The sequence below is a fragment of the Echeneis naucrates genome, chromosome 19 (genome assembly GCF_900963305.1).
Source record: "Echeneis naucrates chromosome 19, fEcheNa1.1, whole genome shotgun sequence".
NCBI classification, from domain to species: domain Eukaryota; kingdom Metazoa; phylum Chordata; class Actinopteri; order Carangiformes; family Echeneidae; genus Echeneis; species Echeneis naucrates.
The window spans coordinates 10,140,686-10,162,412 of record NC_042529.1 but is presented as its reverse complement, the minus strand read 5'-3'; the positions used below and the strand labels follow the sequence as shown (position 1 = coordinate 10,162,412).

Here is a 21,727-nt window from a genome sequence, read left to right as displayed (position 1 = left end):
TTCCTCTAATCTTGTAGTGATTAGGATTCTCCAAACAAATAATGTTACTTTACTGACACGGTCATCACACTTTTTAAAATAAGACCGCATCTCAAAATTTGACAAGAATCTCAGGAGAGTCTGTGTAGGTTGTGTAGGTCAATTATTATCATTATTTATAATCTTGAACTTTGGCATCCCCATTATTTCATCCACTTATCTGACTCTCATGAATGTTTAACTAACACCATACAACATGCACTTAATCTATGACTAACTACCCAACTGCAGTCCTGTACAATGGCAGACCTTTGAAGAAACAAACCTGTTGGACAACATCTCTGAGACACAAATAATGCTTGACAGGACGTCACACACAATCCTTGAAGCAGTGCACTGTACAGTGAGCATTCAGCGGACTCTGTATGTGTAAGTACTTCTCGGGTATATGCTTATTTTAAAGGGCTTATGGCCTTTTTTATACTGCAGAAAAAGACACCTTCACTATTTCAGTTGTATTTCTTTCATGTGTGAGATCTTTGAAGATGTCTTTACATAACAAACAAAAGATCTGTGTGTTCAGGTACTAAAAAGGTTTACGCTTAAGGTGTTACTATGCATTCTTCATTTTGTAATTATGTCTTTTGGCTTGTTAAATAATATCCTCTCTCTCTCAGCCAGGCAGAATCACTATGGAATTTGCTTGTGGGTTTATTTATGTGCCGCCAGCAGTGAATCATAAGGACTCCCAACGACCTAATGCCAATGTCATTAAACGCTCTGGTATGATAACCCTAACCCTTATCCCATTACATTAAAAAAAAAAAAAAAACTCCCACAGATTTTTTAGGCTTGCACATGTTTAAATAAACATGTTAGGACATCGCTGCCTTCAATTTGCATTTTAGCTGGAGCTCTCTCAGTCCCACAGATCACAAGCCAGACAAGATATTTTCTATCTGTCTTCACTGTACTTTGACATCAGAAGGTATTTAAGCAATCGGAAACAGGAATAGATCTGATGTCATCTGAAACCATTAGGAAACCAAATATCTTGGCCACAGTCATTAACTGTAAAATTAAAGTATGATTTCGCTCCGATAGTTCGTTACAAAAGAATCTGTAATTTTCTCTGAAAATCAAATGGCTGATGATATGTGACAGTGTGAATGCAGCCACAGGTGGATCAGAGCTGCCTGGGTGACAAGTTGCTTAAGTACCATTGCGTATTATGCAATCAGTGATAGAACCTCTCTTGTCTATCTTCGAGGAGATATTCCTTCAGATACTTTGATTTGCTCGATAAAAGCCATCTGCTGCCTGAGTCACATTTTCTTCACAGCACAAAGGTCATCACAGCACCAGTTGTTTTGTCTGTGATCACATTTCTCTTGGAAGAAACTGCTCAAAATGAACCGCTGATGTGTGTGTTTCCCTTCTATTTCATTCCCTTTAGCTCTCCTCCCTCCTCTCCACCGAATTCGTCCTAGCGTTCCCCCACCTCCACCTCCAACCACCTCAGCAGAACCCAAGTCCCCAAAACTCCTCAAACCAACCCCCAAGGCAATAGAACAGTTGGAGAAGATCATCGTCAAGAAGGTTGTGAAGCCCACTCCCCACTACGAAAATTTTGAATTTCACAATAAAGTGGAGGCAACTTCCTCCATCAATACCACAGCTCTACAGATACCATCTCCTCCAAGGACAGGTACAGTGAATGTGGCAAATAAATGTGAAAATATTTGGCTGGACTAGTTCAATTTTTCTACTTACTATTATCTGAGATGCCCCTGAGTGTGACTGAGATCATAATTCGTATCTTAACAACTACCAAACACAGGAAAATGAGCAACTGCCTTTCCTGTTATTAAAGTGTATGCAGCCATTAAAGGAAAAAGGCTAATAAACAAGGAAAAGCAATCATGATTTATTTTTCACATCAGTCTGAGTCCATGACTCACAGGGCCCACAGTTATTAAATATCCTCCAAATAGTAGCTTCTCTCTAAAACACTGAACACTAAAGTCTGAGCAAACTAACACCAAATGTATATAGACCATGTTTTTGAGAGTACGTCATCCTTTCAAGCTGAATCACTATGTGTTTGGTGGGCCAGTGCACTTCAGTAGTGATTTTGCTGAGCTGCAGCCAAGAGGATGAATGACATTTTTTTTTATTGTTTGTGGGGTGAGTCATCCCTTCAACAGCCTTCTCCTATTTGCCTTACCCAGCTCTTCTACCCCCACACATGAGACCTGCTGTGTGCAGCCAGGCCACCCCTTACAGCCAGCCCTTTGACAGCAGGCAGACGTTCACCTATGAGCAGCCAAATCATGAGCCAGATTTGAATGCCCATCACTGGGACCCAAATTACTCATATAGTTTACCAGAGGGCACTGGGGTCGAGGTGAAGCCGACAGCTAATACCCACAACATGACAGCCCAGACACCAGGTGAACAAACATGTATAACATCATATATGACAGCTCAGAGTCGTAACTGATAGTTTTGGGAAGGGCAGATCATCCAAGTTCCCTCTGCTCTCATCTCTTCTCTCTCTCCGCAGTCCCAGCCCCCGCTCTCCCTCCGAGACCTGCATTCATGAAGTTGATCCCAGAGTACCTGGTTCTCTTACCGCCTCAAAACTCATCCACTTCCTCCTCTCAGAAATCATGTGCAACCTCATCACTTTCCAAATCGTCTGCAGGGAAAGGTAAATTTAACAGTCTCTGGCAAGCTGTCAAAAAACCCATATAATACAAGGTGGATTTTGTTCTTCAATGTTTGTTATTCCAAACAGGATCAGAAGATAAGGAGCCTCTTCCGGGAAATCCTAATGTGGTCCTGGTCAGTTTAGGGAAGTTACTCTCAGAGGAAGCAGGTGAGTAAACCTTTATAACCGCCTTCAAACCTTCATTATCCCCAAATCTAGTTTCACTTTCGGTCTTACCATGATGTTGACGTTTTCGTACATGCAGAAGAGTCCATACCAGGTGAGCCCACTTTCTGCTCCCAGTGCGGCTTTGTGCTGGACTCCTGCTACGCCAATGTGGTGATTACAACCTTAATTTGTCTTTCATTCGGAAACCTATAAGTGATTAAAAGGCATTGATTTGAAATCTGAATAACATCTATGAATCTCTTGTAATGACTGCTGGAAAATACAGAGCGTGACAAACAGTCAGGCACAAGAATTATTGATCATGTAACACAATGAAATTATGGACAACAGGTATTAGTCTGATGGATTCGGACTTCAGGCTTGTTTAGTCTCAGTCAATCAACTCATTTATTGTTTCTCATTAGCACTAATGTTCTCCCCTTACACTGGGCTGCAGGTTAATGTGTGTGACTCCTGCCAGTCCCGGGAGTCGACTGGCGTACCGCCCAGCCTCCTGTTTTCACTCAGCTCTGATGAAAAGCCCCTGTGTGCCTCTGACACTCTGCTGCTGTTTTGCATCGACATTTCAGGCTCCATGAGCATCACCTCGCAGGTAAAAACACACAAGATGACACAGATCTGTTTACTCCCAGCTGACAGTGACAAATGTGGTGATCAGTCTCTGCTGTGTTAAGGTGTGGGTAGGAGAGCAGTTTGTCCACAGATCCCGTCTTCAGGTCAGTTTTTATGTTTTTATTTATTATCAGTCCTTTTTAAGTTTTTTTTTTTTTTTTAAGACCTAAAAAAACATTGAAGTCTAATTTAAGAAATTCTTGTAGTAGGTGTGACTGGAAAATTGCCAGAATATGTTTGTATCCATTCATGGCACATAGCATGATGAATATAAAACTAAGACAACTAAATTGTTCTGCTCAAACCAGTTTGTCCAGGAAGCTGTGCTGCAGTGTGTTCAGAGACTCAGTGAACAACATCCTGACATAAGAGTTGGACTCATAACCTTCAACCACCTGGTAGGTTGGTGAGCCGCACTGATTCATAATTTTCATTTCATCATGGTATATGCATGTTGAGCTGTGCTTTATTTTTAGTCATTATACTTACACACAATGTCCTTATTGTTTCTGTATCACTGTAAGTCATAACAAAATTGGAATTTTGTTTTTGTTGGTTTGTGATTCATCATTATCTCGTAAAGCCCTTCATGATGAAAAAAAAACAAACAAACAACTTTATTGTCATTGCATTTCCTCATTCCCTGATGATTGCTTGGCCAGGTTACAATATATGGATATGAGGCTAGCACGTCAAAGTATCTGATCAATGCTAACTTGGTCGACAGCGACTATCTAAAATGGGCTGCTGCCAGTTTCCCCAGCCCCCCACCACTCTCGCAGACCAAGGATTTTTTAGTGAACCAAGTAAGGGGGTAAGAATAAAAAATAAAAAGAAACAATGATCATATACATTTTTTGTATGTTCATAAATGTATAATAACAAACATTACTTCCTAATTTTGCCTTTTCAAAAAAAGGTTATCTGAAGGTGGGGTCACAGCTCTGGGTCCAGCTGCTCTGGTGGCAATTGCAATGGCTTCCAGACAGCCAGGGTCCAAAGTAGGTTTGGCTTTTCAGTCTTATTTGTGGGATTATATCAGTACAATCTGCAAACTGTATTCCATTAGAACTTAAACATTTTTAGGCTTTATTTTTTGTTCCAGCCACATTTAAATTTGAATCAATGGCCTCAAACATGCAAAAATGTAGGAATGCTCTTAAAGTAAATTTTTCTCTTTTTTTTTTTTTCGTTTTTTCTAAAAACAATACAAATCTGATCTGCTATCGCTGCCGACCCTGAAGGTGATTATCTGTACGGATGGGAAGGCCAACACAGACTTGGGAAACCTGGAGGTGGAGGACAACGATGCTCGTACCCTGCTCTCTTCCACCATCTTCTACCAGGACCTGGGGGAGTACGCAGCTAATGAGGGGTTGGTGCACATCCCCAAGTCAATGCCAAGAACGGGAAAACGTGTTCAAACATATGATATGATTAAACACACAGATGCAGCCATTTACATATCTACGGCCCAGTTCCTGCAATAGACCGACACTGTTGCTGATCATTTGAAAAAGGACTCAGTGAAAGATGGAGTCTGATGTTGTCGTTCAACTACATTTGTTATGATGACGATGATGGATATCCTTTTAAAATATATCTTTTCTCCTTTAGTGTGACGGTGTCTGTGCTGTCCATAGAGGGAACAGACTGCAGGCTGGACGAACTGGGAAGACTTGCTGATCGCACTGGAGGGAAAGTAAGAGAAAGCGTGAAGCTGTTACATAAAGTTTCTCACAGCAATCATCAACCAATCAGTCATGGTTGGTTGTGCAAATGGTGCTCTTCTCATGTCGTCTGTTTTGTCTCCTTTAGGTGGTAATAGCAAGTCCAAACAGGCTTCACACAGAGTTTGAACAGATCATTGAAAACAGGACCATAGCTACACACTGTACTGTTACACTACTGCTGCCCAAATCACTGTAAGAGCTGCACTGCCCCCTAATTATCTGCGTTCCTGTGCGTTTCATTAATTATTCTGGATTAGTGGCATGTGAAAGGATTTCAAACACTTTAAATTACGTTATGAATAAAGCCTACAGGTTTGATTGATATCCTCCTCTGCTGCAGGCGTATTATAGGAGAGAGGGAGGCTGGACGGAAAGGGACCAGAGAGGTGGGGAATGTGGACCCAGATACAGAGATCACTTTCCAATTTGGAGCCAATGAAGAAGACACTGATGGTGAGAAAAAAAATGCCACCACTGACAAACTGTCAATTATGGATTTCTGATTTTATTTTTGTTTTGTTTTTTTACACATCCTTTACGCAGCTTTTATCGAAAATTGGGCTGTGAACTGTGTTTTTGGTTCTAGCAGGATGATATTTGCCAATCAGCATCAACACAGTACTGTTAAGAGAGAGGGAGCCAGAGTCACTATGTGATAAACTATCTGAAAAACTCACAAAATATGGTTGACTGAAATGCAACAAATGTGCTACGTGGAAAAAAATCTGCTGGATAACAACTGGAACAGGAATGTTGTGCCACTTCGGGATGAGTGAATATGACTGACTGGATGCACCAGTCTACCTGTGGATTTAATTTTAAAAAGTGATACACATGAGTAAGCTCAAATGAACTATTTAGCTACACCGACTATGTATTTTCATTTGTTGGCTTTGTCACTGTGAGTGTTAATGTAGATGTTAATGTGTAGCTCCAAACATGTCTGTGACTTAAATAACTGCAGATCTTTAATGTATTTCATGTTTCACCATCTAAAGACAGCAGTTTAATTATTTTACTGAGAATTTAAAACTTGAATAGACCCAAATTAATTCAGCAGCAGTTTAACCTGAAGTTGGGATCACTGAACACTTACCTGTGAGAAGAGCCCCAAAATGTAAGTGGAGGTCATCACACATCTCTGGTTTATGTAAGACAGCCTGAAATCTCATACAGCCCAGAGCACTGTTTGTCAATCAACAAAACAAACCAGGCATACAAGATCATGTTCATCAGGTTGTGCTTTCTCTTTGGTGTCTCTGTGCTTCTTTTTAGCGCCAGCTCCAGTCTCAGGGAGCCGTGTTTGCATCCAGCTGCAGGTCAGGTACCGACAGAGAAACGGAGAGAGGATCCTCAGAGTGTTGACTTCAGAGCGAAATGTTACAGATGAGAGGTGATCATGATTTTTCCATAATCACAGTGCTTTTCTCACTTGTGTGTTGCACAAATTGCATCTCGTGCACTACTATTGCAAGCTTAAATGAGTCATTATCACATCATATCTCATGTCAACATTGTTCCCCTCAGGACAACACTTACATGGATTGTTTTCAGGCAATCTCACTGAATCATTACTCAAAACAGCTTTGAAAATCCAAGCATACCGTTGCTGAGACAATGGGCCTTTCACATTTCATGCAGAAACGATTGCTCCATGTAAATCACATTTTTTCATTCATTTAAACATTTAGCTGCAATAAATCTCCCAGCCCGGTCTGCCTGCAACATTAACAGAATAAATGTCATGTGAGGTCATTGCTTTAGTCCCTCTGTATATTTGCACAGTTACATAACGGCAACGCTGAAGGTGTAGATGTTAGGAAGCAAACTTATGATGACACTGTGGCCCTACTTCCCAGCTCGGTGGTCCTGTCTTCTCTGTCTCTGGCCATCATTCAGCTCAACTCATCACAAGCCAGCGCTGCTTTGGCCGTTAGAGGCCGCTTCCTGGATGCCAGGAAGGAGGGGGAAATGCAGAGGAAGTTGATTGAGAGAGCAATGTAAGTTGCAAACTGCGTCATTGTGTGTGGGATGTGTAGAATATATATATATATATATATATAGATGCAGTGACTGATGCATATATCACAATCATATGCACAGATTAAAATGGAGTTGAATGAAACAGGGAATTGGACCAACTTGCATGGTTCTTCAGTAGAAATGCCAAAACATGATGATCATTCAGTTTTGCTGATGTTCCTAAAACCATTATTCCTTAATCTCAGATTGATATATTTTCTTGTTTAAATCGTAGGTGGAGTGTAAATTTGTTTTCAATAAGTGTCTTTTGAACTTTTCTTATATTTTCAATCTGCCGTATAATATGTGTAGAAAAGGTGACTTTGAAATCTGAGCAGGCGATGTGCTGTTTCTGTTTGCAGTGAACACAACCACAGTGCACAGGACAAACAGACATACCAAGAATGGATTAAAACCATGGAGCCAATATATAACAACATTCATAACATCACACGGGTGAGTTTGTTCTGTATGTTTATTAGATTCACTGCCTCACATGAGTTTGGGTCACCACAATTAAATATTAAATCTGTTTTATCTGTTTTCCAGAGAAAATCCGACTCAGACTCACAGGTAATTTCAGGTCATGTCTTTATACAGCTCTTACACATTTTAGTGCTGTAGCAGTTTTTCCTTTCTCCTCCTTCCAGTCTCTAACAGATGCTGGCGCAGCACTGCTCTACACCATGAAGCACAGCAACAGGGAATCCATCTCACTGAAGAATAAACAAACTCCAGCCAAATGTCAGCCTCCACTTTTCACCACATTGAAGGACAAAGATGCTTGCCTTTGATTATCTGGCTGAATAAATATCTGTCCAATGTTTCACAATGTAAATACATGACTGCACACCAACTATAAATACTGTCATGTGTCATGAAGAGACTTTCCTCTAAAGAAAACCTTGAATGTTTTCTTTCGGTGTTGTATATAATAATGGCAGAGGTCATGTGCAACATACATGGGAATGGATTTGACAATTTTTGCTTGGACAAAAACACAGGAAAAACCTGATGGAAGCACACACTGCCCAACTGTAGACTGTATGTCCATAACCATTTGTTAGCATCAAAATGGACACACAACAGAAAAATTTAATCACACAAGAGCACCTAACAATCTCTGCACAAACAAACACACACTGGTGGCTAATACGAGCTCACATATGCAGAGACTTAATCGGAATATTTTGTCAATATTTATAAAAGGAACAAAGGAATTCGTACAAAATAAGATGGAACAAAGTATCGTCCAGTCTGTAATGGAAACCGAAGCGTAAACAGACATGTTTCTCTGGGCCACACAAACATGTAACTCAGAGCAGATGTGTCAAACATTAATGTGGACTATTACTGAGTTTCCAAGAAAGCAGAGCATAAACAAAATGAGATTCAACCAGAAAACATGGAATCATGTTGAGCATGAAGAATCCCACAGTGCATCTGTCTACAGACACAAAGGGAACCCCTTCTTTTCTCTGGCCCTCCGCCTACACTACTGCCTGCACCGTCTGAGCTCCTCTCCTGGACTATGGAGCGCAGGTGAAAGGATAACCAAATTCCAGCCCACTGCTGGCTCTGGCACAGATGTTGCATTGTTAGATTCAATCAACTTCTTCAGCCAAAAGTCAGATTATTTGACAGAAATTAAACTAAAACTTTTTTTTAAAAATGTAAAGATTAATAGTTTTATAGACCTTAGTTCTTTCGCCTTCCCAACTCCACAATAACAAGTCCATTGTGGCCCTTTAGAGACAATTAAACTAGTATAAAGCAATCAAAACAATTGTAATTCACAGCTGACAATGTGCTGACTTTACTTTTTGCAGCCATCTCTCTCAAATGTTTAAGTTGCTCATGCAAAGGAAATACTGCCCAGATATTGAAACATTAAGAACAATGAGTTCTGCAGCCAGAGGACCAAAGAAATATTGCTACTCTTTACATGTTACACTTTCTTTTTTTTTTATTGGTACAAAAATTGAATTCCCCTGATTTAACATTTTGGAATTCCACTCTTTTATATTAGATCACTTTAATTACAAATATTTATAAGGTAAAACTATTTAAAACTGTGTCAACAAAATTCACAGAATACAGAGACACTATAATTAAAACTGCAGGCTGTTTACAAGAAGTTCCAACATTATTAAATGAAATTTCATAGCAATCAGCGTATACTGTATGTTTTGCAACTTAAAACACTTTATGAATAGATAACAACCATAAGACAACTGCTTAATAGGCTACGCATAATATAGTATAGTACAGATTTTAAAACATGATCATATGTAACACCTTACAACTATCACTGCAAAACAAAACGGCAACAAAGTGATAATTCATATGTAAGAGAATCTACATTGAAGTTTTCAAGAGAATTATTTTGAAAAATAACACTTAACACTCCAAAATAAGACTCATCGACAAAGATTTAAGGCCACTTGCTAAGTATTTGTGGATCAAAGCTTAAAGTCCCTCTTCTTTGATTAGATACTCTGGCAAAGTCTGGAAAGCAGTCACAGGTACAGTCACTGGAACCGTCAGGGATATGGTGCTGGCTTCCACAGTGGAGGGGGAAACCTCAGTGGGGGCTGGAGGAGAGGGAAGTGGGTCTGTGTGAATAATGGTCATGTCACTGAGTTGCGGGGCAGTCGGAGCAGCATCTGCATGAGTCCTTAAGTGCTTACGTAGGTAGGCGGCAAACAGAAAGGCTTTGCCACAGTGGGGGCAGTTGTGAGGTTTGTTGGTGGAGTGGATCTTCTGGTGTTTACGTAGTCCGGATTTGTTGAGGAAGCCTTTGCCGCAGCTGTTGCAGACATGAGGCCTTGGTTTGGGATGCTGCTTCTCATGCTCCTGTAAGTCTGCCAGCTGTGCAAACTCTGCCTGGCAGGTTTCACAGACATGTGAGCCCAGTGGCACAATCTTAGTAACAGATGGAGGAGTGGAGTCAATAGAGTGAAGATTTTCATGGGACTGAACTTCATCCCACGTTCCAAACGTAGCATCACAGTGCGTACAGGAAAACTGAGGAAGAGTTGTGTGTGTTGTAACACCTGACGCTGACCCCGCCTCAGTCTCCTGTTGCTGTGGCTGCTGCTGCTGCTCAGAGTGCTCAGCTAGGTGAGTGCGCTCATGTTTGCGCAGACTTGAAGATACAACAAAGGACTTCAGGCACTCTTCACATTTAAAAGGCCTTTCTCCAGAGTGCACACGCCGATGCTTGTTGAGACTGGAGCGCTCTGCAAACGATTTGTCACACTCAGTGCAAGAAAAGGGCCTAAGTCCTGTATGGACAAGCATGTGGCGCCGCAGATCCCAGGATGCTACAAATGCCTTGTCACAGCTCTGGCACTTGTAAGGGCGCTCCCCAGAGTGAACACGTTCATGCACGGCCAGATCCGCCGGCTGCCTGAACCTCTTAGAGCATTTATCGCAGGGGTAGGGCTTGAAACCCAAGTGGGCCCGCTGATGGCGACGGAAACTGGATGGGTCAGAAAACATCTTGCCACACTGTGGACACAGGAATGGCTTCTCCCCAGAGTGAGTGCGGAGATGTGACTGGTAGGAGGAAAGCTGGGTGAAGCCTTTGCCACACTGCTCACACTGATAGGGTTTATTCTGGGAGTGGATGCGCTGATGGCAGGCCAGAGAGGAGGAGCGGGAAAAGGCTTTGCCGCAGTCTGAGCACAGGTACGGTTTTTCCCCAGTGTGGGAACGCTCATGGTTTTTCAGGTCCTTAAGCTCTGTATAAGTTTTGCCACACTGATCACAGGCATATGGCCGATGGCCCTGGTGGTTCCTCCTATGTTTTCTGAACACAGAGGGATCAGCAAAACTCTTCCCACACTCAGCACAGAAGTATGGCTTTTCTCCTGTGTGAGATCGCATGTGCACCTTCAGTTTAGACAAGGTGGGGTAGCTTTTGGAGCACTGACGGCAGGAGTAAGGACGTTCTCCACTGTGCTGCGTCATATGGATCCTCAGGCATATGGCCTGCATGAAAGCCTTCCCACAGTCTGTGCATATGAAAGGTTTCTCCCCAGTGTGAGAGCGGCTATGGTTGCGTAGCTCTGTGGGGGTCTTGTAAGCCTTGTGACAGTCGGGACACTGAAAAGGACGCTGGGCTGAGTGAGTGCGCTCGTGTTTGGAGAGCTGAGCCTTGCTCAAAAACATTTTGGTACACTGGGAACACGAATGTTGCGGCTGGAGGTCCTTCAAGTGTGCCAACAGCTTGTGGCCCCGCAGAGCTGACAGACTCCTGAAAACCTCAGCGCATGTTGAGCATTTGAAGAAAGGTTTAGCTTTAGGAGGCCTGCCTCTGCCACGCTTCTTTGCAGGCTGATCCCTCAGGACCTCTTCCTCCTGCTGCGCCGCTTCTTCCTTCACAGGGGGAGTATACTGCTCTGTCAGAGGTGGGCTGCCGGGCTGGGGAGAGGCCATCTCTACATCTGTAAAGATAATGAAACAAAAACATTTTGGAATAATGATGCAAATAAGCAGAATTAACAGAGCAAGGGTATAAAGTGTTTAAGTCCTACCACAGGTATAAATCACTGAGCAGATCGTCAGTGACAGTGAATGATGATGGACCAGAGGAGGAAAAATAAATCTGTAATATCACATAATAAGAGAAATATGCGGGTGTGCGCTCAATCACAAAATGGCTGGCATTAGGACCTCCGGGACAATAAGCTAACCGCTTTGATGCCAGAGGGAGTTGGCGAAGGAATGACAGAGATGAGTGGGTATGAATGACTGACACGAGGCCGACCGGGGACGAGGCTCAAAGGTTACAAGGCAGTGTGACTACATTAACAGCCGGACACGATGAGTACGTATTCATCTGCGGCTAGCTAGCCTGCTAAACATTTTAACCAACTCAAAATGGCTGGCTTTAGGACCGGCTGCACCAATTCACTCGACAGTGTCATCATCGCCGTGATCGTCGTTGCACGGAGTGGATTTCGCTAACATTAGCTTTCGTGCAAAAGAGAAACAAAACGAGCTTCCTCACCTGAGTTGTGGGACATTCAAAGCTGGTCGCTGATGGCTGAAAACTGTGCGGTACGCGGCGGCATTAACCGAGAGACCGGGTGATTTCTGTTGACTGGCTGCAGGATGGGGGACGGCTTTAGGACCATGATGACGAAAGCTCTCGGCGAGCCAAGTGTGCAACATTTCAACACGTTTTATGCTTTAAAATACACAAATGTTGCCAGTCGCTTTAATGTTGGAACCCCCTGAGTAAAAAAAGATATCAGCCATGGTAAAGTTAGCAGCCGATACGTCTCAATCTGTCGTGCCAAGTGAAAACGAAATTAAAAAAAAAAAAAGGCTCAAGAGTCAATGGCACAGCTAGCTGCGGATACTGACATAAGAATGTACTCTGCGCTATGTCAAAACGGAAAGGCGGAAAAGGGACGCCAACAGTGAACATTTTGGTTTAATGTGTGTTTAATAATTCATATATAGCTGCCATGATGCTGAGCAGGTCGTTGATTGTGTCGCCACAACTTTTAACCCACTTACTTGGTTGCTTTTTAGAGGGACGCATTTCTCCGCTGCACATTTCCTGTTTCCTAGCAACAAGAGAAATGTGGAAATGGGGATGGAAGGGGAAAAAAAGACAATTGGGGGAAAAGGGGGGTGCCCTTTGCATAAAACAGCGTTTCTGTGATAATGAATGAAAATATATCTCCGGAGGCATGCATCGAATCTGTGCAGTTGAAGGTATTTCATTCAACGAATTAGCTAACGTTGTAATTCCGCATTTTAAGCGACTCGGCTTTTTGGTGCAATGTTTGTTTAGCTAGCCATGATGGTGGTAGCAATGGCGCGCTAACGTTAGCCCTCACTGTGATATTTGTGATATTAATTTAACCGTGATGAACTTCTCACATCTTCCGCGTTGTGTCGTAAAGACGATTATGCCGGTTTCGTTTTTGTTTATAATCTTGAAGAAGGTGGATTTGTGGCAATAAATCCGTAGAGAGGCGTTGGTCTCCCGGTTTATTGACATAGCTAACGTTAGTTCTGTTAGCCTGCCGGTGCAGAGATGTAGCAAAGCGTGAGATCGGTAGTTCCCAGCTTCATAGGTTTGACTTAATTGCCTGTTACTTGGTCGTTAAACTAACATACTGTGGTAGATTTTTTTTTTTTTTTTTTTTTTAAATCAGGATCGGCATCTGGGAAGAGTTACACATTTTAGGATATTTACAGGTGCTGCTCAACATTCACGGTTGTATTTGTAAGATTATTTGATTATTAACATACTTAACCGACTGACTGCATCAAACAAAAAAATGGGATGTTCCTTGCAATGTATTTGCCACAGCTGTAACTGGTGTGTCTTCTGTCCTCATCAGCTCAATTTCCTGCTCTGCCTAAACTCAAATCACTCCCCTGATCGTCTGGAAGAGGCCCTCAACGTCTTCTGCTGCGTTTCCTCCCTGGACTCTTTTTGGACAGTACTGTAAAGGAAGAATTCTTCTTTTTGTACAGACAAGAAAAGCATCTAATGCATTTCCCTCCTGCATCCTCCAACACTCCATGTCTTGTGCATTTAAGTCAATCATCTTGTAATGGCAGTGCAAGACCCTGGCAGGACAACAGGTTTTCCTTGCAAACAGTGTGGTATGGTATATCCCAATATGCCCAGTCTGCTCGAGCACATGGACGCTCACCTTCAAGAGGAGGAAGACCGCAAATTTAAATGTGATGAGTGTGGACGTGGTTATCGGCATGCAGGTAGCTTAGCTAACCACAAAAAGACTCATGAAGTGGGTTCTTTTCAATGTAATATATGTGGCAAAGAAAATTCAAATGCATTGTCCCTGAAAAGTCATCTCCGAAGCCACACTTCACAGAAAAAGTACTCTTGTACAGAATGCGGAAAAGCTTTTCGTTTGGCAACACAGCTGGCTACACATGAGAGGGTCCATCTTACCAGACGTTCAAAGCAGCAGTCATACAGGAAAATGGACATGGAATATCCCACACATGAGGATATTCATGAATTTGAAAGTGATCACCCACATCACCTCAGTGAGCATTCAGTCAGTGCTGGGACATCTATAGAAAATAGCCCAGTGGATGACAAGTCAGAGACTGTATATAATGCACAAGCTGAGACCTCTGATGATGGAGCAAATAGACCTTTCAGATGTGATTTGTGTGACAAATCATACATACATTATCGAAGCCTGACCAACCATAAAAAGAGTCATCAGGTGGGAATGTTTGAGTGCACAGTTTGTTTCAAACTGTTCAATAATATGGCTGCCCTCTACAGCCACCAGAGAACTCACAAGGCAAGAATTGGAGCAGATCCTGGTTCAATGGATGGTTTATACACAGAGATGCCAATAGACCAGTTTTCACCTCAGAGCCGGGATGCTCCAGTAAATTTCTGCCACTTGTGTCAGGTATTGTTCCCCAGTGATGAGGAGTTCCAGGAACACATCCAAATGCACAACTCTTCATCAGTGTCATTTGGGCTTCAAGATACATTATTAGAGAACCATAATTTATCATATGACAATAGCATCGCTTCACCTGAGTCAAATTTTTATGCCTCTCCTGTAAATAATATACCTTCTGTATCATCAATAGATAATCATGGAGGTTTTGATCAACCACAGGAACAGATTATGAATAATGGTCATGTATACTCAGATTGCTCCAATAATCAAACCCCATCCTCAAGTAGCACTCAGGGAGAACCCCCAATCCTAGACGCAAGCATCCTTGATCCTGTCCTGACACACACAGAAAACACTGATAATGCAACTGAAATGGAAGAGCCTTCAACTACAGATTCTGATGAGCGTCCCTTCAAGTGTCAAATTTGTGGTAAAAGCTACCGGCACTCTGGCAGCCTAATCAACCACAAAAGGTCACACCAGGTTGGAATTTTCCAGTGTTCTGTATGCAGAAAGAGCTACCCACATCTGGCTGCCCTCAAAAGTCATCTTCGTCTCCACAAAGCTCAGACGTCATCATTTAGCCTCAACACTGATGGAGATTGGCTCTCCTCAGAGCCTCTGACTCTGGATAATCAGCAGGGCTGTTTTTCCTCACAAGAGGAGGAAGACAATACCAAACCTGTGCTGGATATCGAGCAGAAGAATGGAGTGGATCCCAGCATTGGGGCATTGTACCATGAACAATTTCATCAGAACTTTTCCCAAGATATGACAGTGCATCTACCTCACAATGAACACCCGATGCAGAGGCACATGTGCGCAGACTGTGGTGAGACATTTGCAGACATTGAAGGGATCAAGTCCCACAGTTGTCCACTGCTTCAGCAACACGATGGTGCTACCAGTGAGTATGAAAGTAATCCAAATTTCCAGGACAGTAATGGTAACTATTCCATTGAAAATCCAGGGAGTAATGTGGACTTTGAAGGTTTGAATGGTAACCATGACCAAAATTACTTTGAACAGAATTTCCATGAAAATGTCAGTCCTCAGTTGAATGCTGGTGGACAAGGTGATGATACACAAGAGGAGGATGATGATGGAGATCTTTATCAGTGTTCTATATGTGGGAACAGCTACACCAGCATGAGGGCTCTCAGGAACCATCTCCGAGGGCACACACAATCTCATGGCACTCCTGCAAGCTCAGGGCCTTCATCAATGTCCTCCCATGAGGAAGTGAAAGATGATGAGCTGGGAGAGATGATGATCTGTAGTACATGTGGGGAAAGTTTTGCCAACAGGCAGGATTTGATCACCCATCAGCTTCTGCACAATGAGGATCAAGCTGAAGATGTTAATCATTTACATACAGGCAACAGTGATGTATGTGGAGGCAAGAAAGAAGCAGAGAATATCATTTGTGGCAGCTGTGGTATTTTCTGCAGCAGCTACCATCATCTTGAGAACCATGGCTGCACAGCTGAGAGGCAAGATGCGTCAATGCATGCTAAAGAGGAAATGAAAGTAAATGATATTTTTCAGCATGAAGACACAAGTCAAAGTAAAGAAATGGATGATACTGAACCTCGTCAATACAAGTGTGACCAGTGTGGGCGGTCATACAGACATGCAGGCTCCCTCCTAAACCACAAAAAGTCCCACAAAACAGGTGTATTCAGATGTCTCGTCTGCCAGAAACGCTTCTACAACCTGTTGGCCCTAAAAAATCATCAGCGGTCTCACTTTGATATTAAAAGGTTTGTTCCAACACACATCATCAGACCATATACAGCGCTTACATTTGTTATTCAATGTGTAAATTGTGAATACATGTTTGCAAGTTTTTTTGTTTTTTTTTTTTTAAATAAGAGAAAGTAACTTTGCTCTCCAGTTTCTCTTTCTTTCTGTCAGATGTGTTTTTTGTTGCAGGGCTTTTCCTTTTATAGACAGTTTACAGTTTTGCAAACACAGAACTAACTAATTATGCCTCCTGTCCTCCCCCAGACATACTTGCCATGAGTGTGGGAAAGCCTTCAAAATTCAGAAGCAGCTTTTGAACCACCTCAGAAGGCACAAAGAAAACCAAGCTAAAATCCAGGAACTCAACAACCAGATTCAAGCTCTCATGCAGATGAATGGGACCCAGACAGATGGAGGAATGCAGTCCTTGTCATCAAATTCCAATCAGGCTTTTACCTTTGCTCACCACCGCAAGCAGCTACCCAAAGGGAAAACTTCCCAAACAAAGACTGCGACTTTAGTCAAATCAGAAGACACAGGTGACCAGCGACCTTTCGCTTGTGATCAATGTGGCCGTACATATCGCCATGCAGGAAGTCTCGTCAACCACAGGAACTCCCATAAAACTGGTGAATATTATTGTTCTGTTTGCAACAACACTTATTCCAATCAACTTGCAATGAAAAACCACTTGCGGACCCACTTTGCATATAAAAAGCACTCTTGCCAAAACTGTGGAAAAGGCTTTAGAGGAAAGAAGCAGCTATTAGCTCACGTCTGTGCAAACCTAAGAAATGATGGGGCCACAGGCAGGAGGGGTCTAAAATCTCGAGCATATAAATGTAAGGATTGCAAGCAGGCTTTTCCCTCGGTTGACAAACTGGCATCCCACACCTGTGACAAACTTTCAGGCAGCAGTGATGCAGAACCAGATTTGTCTCCAAATAAAGAAGAGCGCCCTTTTACGTGCAACATATGTAATCGCAGCTACCGCCATGCAGGTTCCCTCCTGAACCACAAAAATACCCACAAGACTGGACACTTTAGTTGCACCTTCTGCTCTAAACCTTTCACTAACCCAATGGCTCTGCGTAATCACACACGCATTCATACACAGAAGAAAAAGTATGTGTGTCTTACATGCGGAAAGGCCTTCCGGCTCGCCAGTATCCTCCATAACCACCAGAGGGTCCACAACCGGGTGGCAAGTCACTTCAGCTGCACTGCGTGTGGGAAGCGCTTCCAGGGCAGGTCGGGTCTGAAAAGACACCGGTGCCGCAGAGGTCAGGAGAACTCAACAAGAGCTGGAGTCCACCAGTCAGACACAGGAGACAAGTGTTTCATGTGAGTTACTCTCAAAGATAACTGAGCGTATGAGTCTTGTTCTGTATTTGTGATCATTGGTGTAGTTTTTCTAGATTTTCTATTTGTGCAAGAAAATGACAGTGACTGAGGTGTTACATTGCCTAATATCTCATCCAATTATATAGTATTATTGATAAATCTGCATGAATGTATTAAGTAGGCCAATAAGATACTAGAAATTGTGCTCCATTACAGTGTTAAAATTTTATTTAAAGGGTACCTATCAATAATATTTATGTTGCGTGTTAAAGTGAACTTTTCCAAGTACAGTAACATTTAATGGTAGCATTAAGAATTTAGTAGAATTTCCTGCTGGTTTAAATGATATGGGTTGCTATGTCTTATCTCTGCTGCAGGTGTGATCTGTGTGGGCGCTCCTACCGGCATGCTGGCTCCCTCCTCAACCATAAGAAGACACACTCTGAAAACCTCCACCACTGCACCTTGTGTCTCCAGACATTTCCTGATCCTCTCACCTTACAAATCCACTCCCAGATGAGGCGTCACTGCTGTTCCGAGTGCGGCAAGACCTTCTGCCTGATTGCACACCTGCAGAGCCACATGGAGGTTCACTCTAAGGACCAGGCTGTGGTTTGCAGCCTCTGCCAGCAGAGCTTTCCTTCCACAGAAAGTTATCAGCAGCACCATCATGTGCACCACAGGGGTCAGGGCCCCTATCAGCAAGCTGTGGATGAACCCATAGATGAACCCAACCTCAGCTGGGACTCAGGAATAAATCAGACTATGGGGATGAATGAGATGCACAAGCAGGTCCCCCCACCTCTGTCTCATATCCCAGAAAGCATCACTAATTCACAGAAGGGCACTGATGCTGCTGGCACAGATGAGAAGAGCCATGTCTGTGAGCACTGTGGCCGAACTTATCGCCACGCTGGTTCCCTCCTTAACCACAAGAACAGCCACAAGACGGGCTCCTTCTTCTGCACCATTTGCCAGAAAGAGTTCACCAACCTGATGGCTCTCAAAAACCACAGGCGCATTCACACAGAGCCTAAGCGCTACCAGTGCCTGGAGTGTGGAAAGGCATTCCGCGTGTCCACTCAGCTCATATGCCACCGACGGATCCACACCAAAGAGAAGCCTTTTGCCTGCCTGATGTGCGACAAGAGCTTTTCCAGCAAGTCCAATCTGCGGCACCATCAGAAGATGCACCAGAACACACAGACCTTCGACTCCTCATTTGGCATGGATGCTGACTCATTTATGGACCTGGACATGGGCTCTTTCCTTTAGGTAGAACTCCAGAACATATAAGACAAGGGGACAATTGTTTGTATTACCTGTTGTATATCCTTCTATCAGTAATTGTAAAACAGTATTTTTCAGAAAGTGCTCCTTGGTCCTGACAGAAGCTCCTTTTGAAGATGCACATTTCATTACTGACTTCCAGTCTTACCTCCTCAACAGATGGCAACGTCACTGAAAAGTGAGTTTATCAGCTTTTGATAAGGCCTGAATGTTTTCTCTTAATACACAGGATCCCAGAATACAGGCCAGGTGATGAAAACATTTGGCGCTGCTCATTCCTCAATGACAAACCAACTAACCAACCAAAGTGAACAGAAACGTGCAGCCCAGGTCCATGTAAGAACATAAACACTGATAACATGTTTTTGTAAGACTACTGTTAACGCTGATCTCTCTTCTCTTGCTATATATTATTGTGTTCAGTGCCTCTGTAAGTTCCTTAGGAAACAAAATATACAAACTATATTTATCTTTAAATCCTTTTGTTAGCTTTGCCGTCAGTCTTGAGGGATTATTCACTTTCCTTTGGGATTCCACACAGGGCAAGCCTGTTGTTATTAAGTCAAATACCTCTGGGTGTGTCCAAAGGTCAGTGGCAAACTGAAATCATATTATCCAGTAAATAGTTGGACTGCTAATAATATTCACATTAAGTGACACTGTATACTAAAATTGATGTATTTATTAATTTATTCTTATTTTATGTCCGTATTTTACAAGGAAAACTTTTCATGAATGTTAAAGAAAACTTTTCTAAAACTCATGTAGCCTTTAAGGAACTTCATCGGTCCATTTGTCATTAGTTCTCAGTTACAACAGGCAGGAATGGATGAGAATGATGTGTTTTTGGCAGCACACAGGATAAACCTTCAAAAGGAATAAACCTGATGTGTAAAATGTTGTAGATAATCAGTTTCTGAACTGAACAGAGCATTTTTTCCATTTGTGCCATTTAGACATGTTTATATTTTAGCTCAGAAAACAGTTGTCAAAGTCACTCCACCATTTACTTACAGCTGTACATCCGGTGCATGCTGTAATCCATCTTCAACATTTTCAGAAGTGTCAGTGCCTAAAATGTAAACCGACTGTAGCAGTTTAATGTAAACAAACCTCCTCTCGCTGTACTTGTTATACTGTAAAAGAATATTATTTTAGGTGTATATTTCTTTTGCGAATTATCTGATGATTCGGGATTTTTAGTTGTTTTTTTTGTTTTTTTTAATCCAAAACATTACAAATGTCTTAAAGCAGTCAATAACTAAATATTGCAACACTGAGATGAAAGTGGTTTTATGTTTTTCCCTCACAAATGTTGCAATGACTTTGCATTTGTACTTTAAAAAAAAAAAAAAAAAAAAAGAAAATGCCACATTTATGCGAAGCACAAGTATAACTGCGAACAGAACCAGAGCTGTGTGAGTTTACAGCGACAAATCAGTTTCAACCTCACTGTTCAAGTTCATAAACCACTTATTTTCTGTGAAAAATGTGCAATTATTCATTCTTCTTTTGTTGTTGTTGTCTGCCATGAATGTTGTCCATTAAGTGGTTTGTGTAAACCCATGGCCTTTTTGTCTTTAAAATAATCAAATGAGAATTTTTTTTTTATGCCGTATACATCACATTTCATGTTAAGAGTGTTTTGGCTCTGGTAAGAAGTATGAAATACCTCATGGGAAGCCCTGCCTACCTAGTAACTGCTACTTAATGCCTCACGCAGCTTAATTGTAGGAGATACACTGTAATCAAACAAACAGATAGTTACATGTAAGACATGAAATGGATTAAGCATCGATTTAACACAACCAAAACTTTTTTGGTTGTTTCTCTGCAGTCTGTTGTTTCAGAGTTATATTTGCACATGTGTAGTGGAGACACTTGTAGCCTAAGGACAACAGTCGGTCTATAATAATGCAGCCGAGATGTTGTTTGTGGGCATGTGGACTGGCAAATCGGCTACTCAATAGCTCACCTCAGCTCATTTTGCGGGTAGTAATATTAAAGCAATATGCTGAAAGTTTCAGTTCACAAACTGAACCCATCTCATTTGTCTTCAACAGGTTCAGCATGTTGACACTAGCCTTCAGAAACCACATCGACTTCCTATCTGCCATTTGTTTCATTATTTAACCATAATATAACGATTTGGATGATTCCTGGTAGCTAACATGTAAAACACATGAAAAGTTCAGTTAAAACTGTAAACTTTGTTTATTTTTGTACAATGTTCATGTTCTTATTTCCTCTGGCACTTAACACATTCACTCCTCTGTCATTAATCACACTCACAGCCTGATTTTTGTGGTGTGCGTTAATCTCAGATCTCTCTGTAAATTTTAGGGTGAAAATATCAGTTGGATCTCTGTACATTAATGGCAAGATTTTGTTTGGCAGTCGAAAACTGCTAGATTAGCTATTGTGTAATAAAAAGCATATACCACATGTTCAGATTTATTGGATTTTCTGTGCTCAAAATTGTATGCTCAGTATTAAATTCATATTTATATAACTATTTTGTCACTCTGAAGTGTAGATTTTTACTTCTTTGTTAGAACATAGTTTAGAATATGAACAAATTATTGATAAAACTAGTTGAAATCAATTAAAAGTCTTGGAAAATACAATGTGGGTTTTTTTTTTTTTTTCTTGTCTGTCAAAGTCATCAAAACCCT

The 21,727-nt window shown here is 41.9% G+C and overlaps 3 protein-coding genes across 14 annotated transcripts; 2 read left to right on the top strand and 1 right to left on the bottom strand.

Moving 5' to 3' along the window:
* The first annotated feature begins 326 nt into the window (after positions 1-326).
* Positions 327-9,282, top strand: LOC115060376 (circularly permutated Ras protein 1-like). 3 transcript variants are annotated; one of them, XM_029528291.1, is made up of 21 exons: positions 327-408; positions 657-762; positions 1,436-1,687; positions 2,211-2,432; positions 2,546-2,692; positions 2,780-2,860; positions 2,958-3,031; positions 3,318-3,473; positions 3,556-3,597; positions 3,802-3,891; positions 4,156-4,307; positions 4,413-4,494; positions 4,738-4,868; positions 5,111-5,195; positions 5,312-5,418; positions 5,567-5,679; positions 6,502-6,619; positions 7,086-7,226; positions 7,611-7,704; positions 7,798-7,821; positions 7,899-9,278. In XM_029528291.1, exons 2-21 carry the CDS (start codon positions 672-674, stop codon positions 8,040-8,042), a joined length of 2,346 nt encoding a protein of 781 aa, XP_029384151.1. In that variant the 5' UTR covers positions 327-408; positions 657-671; the 3' UTR covers positions 8,043-9,278. The 3 variants fall into 3 exon arrangements, with proteins under 3 accessions (XP_029384151.1, XP_029384152.1, XP_029384153.1); XM_029528293.1 differs by having other exon boundaries at positions 379-408; positions 2,552-2,692; positions 7,899-9,280; XM_029528292.1 differs by lacking the exon at positions 2,211-2,432 and having other exon boundaries at positions 7,899-9,282.
* znf668 (zinc finger protein 668) lies at positions 7,682-13,625 on the bottom strand. 2 transcript variants are annotated; one of them, XM_029528295.1, is made up of 2 exons: positions 13,525-13,625; positions 7,682-11,699 (listed from the first exon to the last, which is right to left on the bottom strand). In XM_029528295.1, the coding sequence occupies exon 2, from the start codon at positions 11,689-11,691 to the stop codon at positions 9,718-9,720; it is 1,974 nt and encodes a 657-aa protein (XP_029384155.1). In that variant the 5' UTR covers positions 11,692-11,699; positions 13,525-13,625; the 3' UTR covers positions 7,682-9,717. The 2 variants fall into 2 exon arrangements, with proteins under 2 accessions (XP_029384155.1, XP_029384154.1); XM_029528294.1 differs by lacking the exon at positions 13,525-13,625 and adding an exon at positions 12,266-12,544.
* znf646 (zinc finger protein 646) lies at positions 11,987-21,673 on the top strand. 9 transcript variants are annotated; one of them, XR_003842260.1, is made up of 6 exons: positions 12,203-12,981; positions 13,617-16,435; positions 16,683-17,762; positions 18,140-19,037; positions 19,131-19,230; positions 21,116-21,673. XR_003842260.1 is itself a non-coding variant. In XM_029528290.1 (5 exons), the coding sequence occupies exons 2-4, from the start codon at positions 13,833-13,835 to the stop codon at positions 19,035-19,037; spliced, it is 4,581 nt and encodes a 1,526-aa protein (XP_029384150.1). In that variant the 5' UTR covers positions 12,203-12,981; positions 13,617-13,832; the 3' UTR covers positions 19,282-20,436. The 9 variants fall into 9 exon arrangements, 6 of the variants coding, with proteins under 6 accessions (XP_029384145.1, XP_029384150.1, XP_029384149.1 ...); XR_003842259.1 differs by having other exon boundaries at positions 19,121-19,230; XR_003842258.1 differs by having other exon boundaries at positions 18,140-19,388.
* Positions 21,674-21,727: the final 54 nt, after the last annotated feature.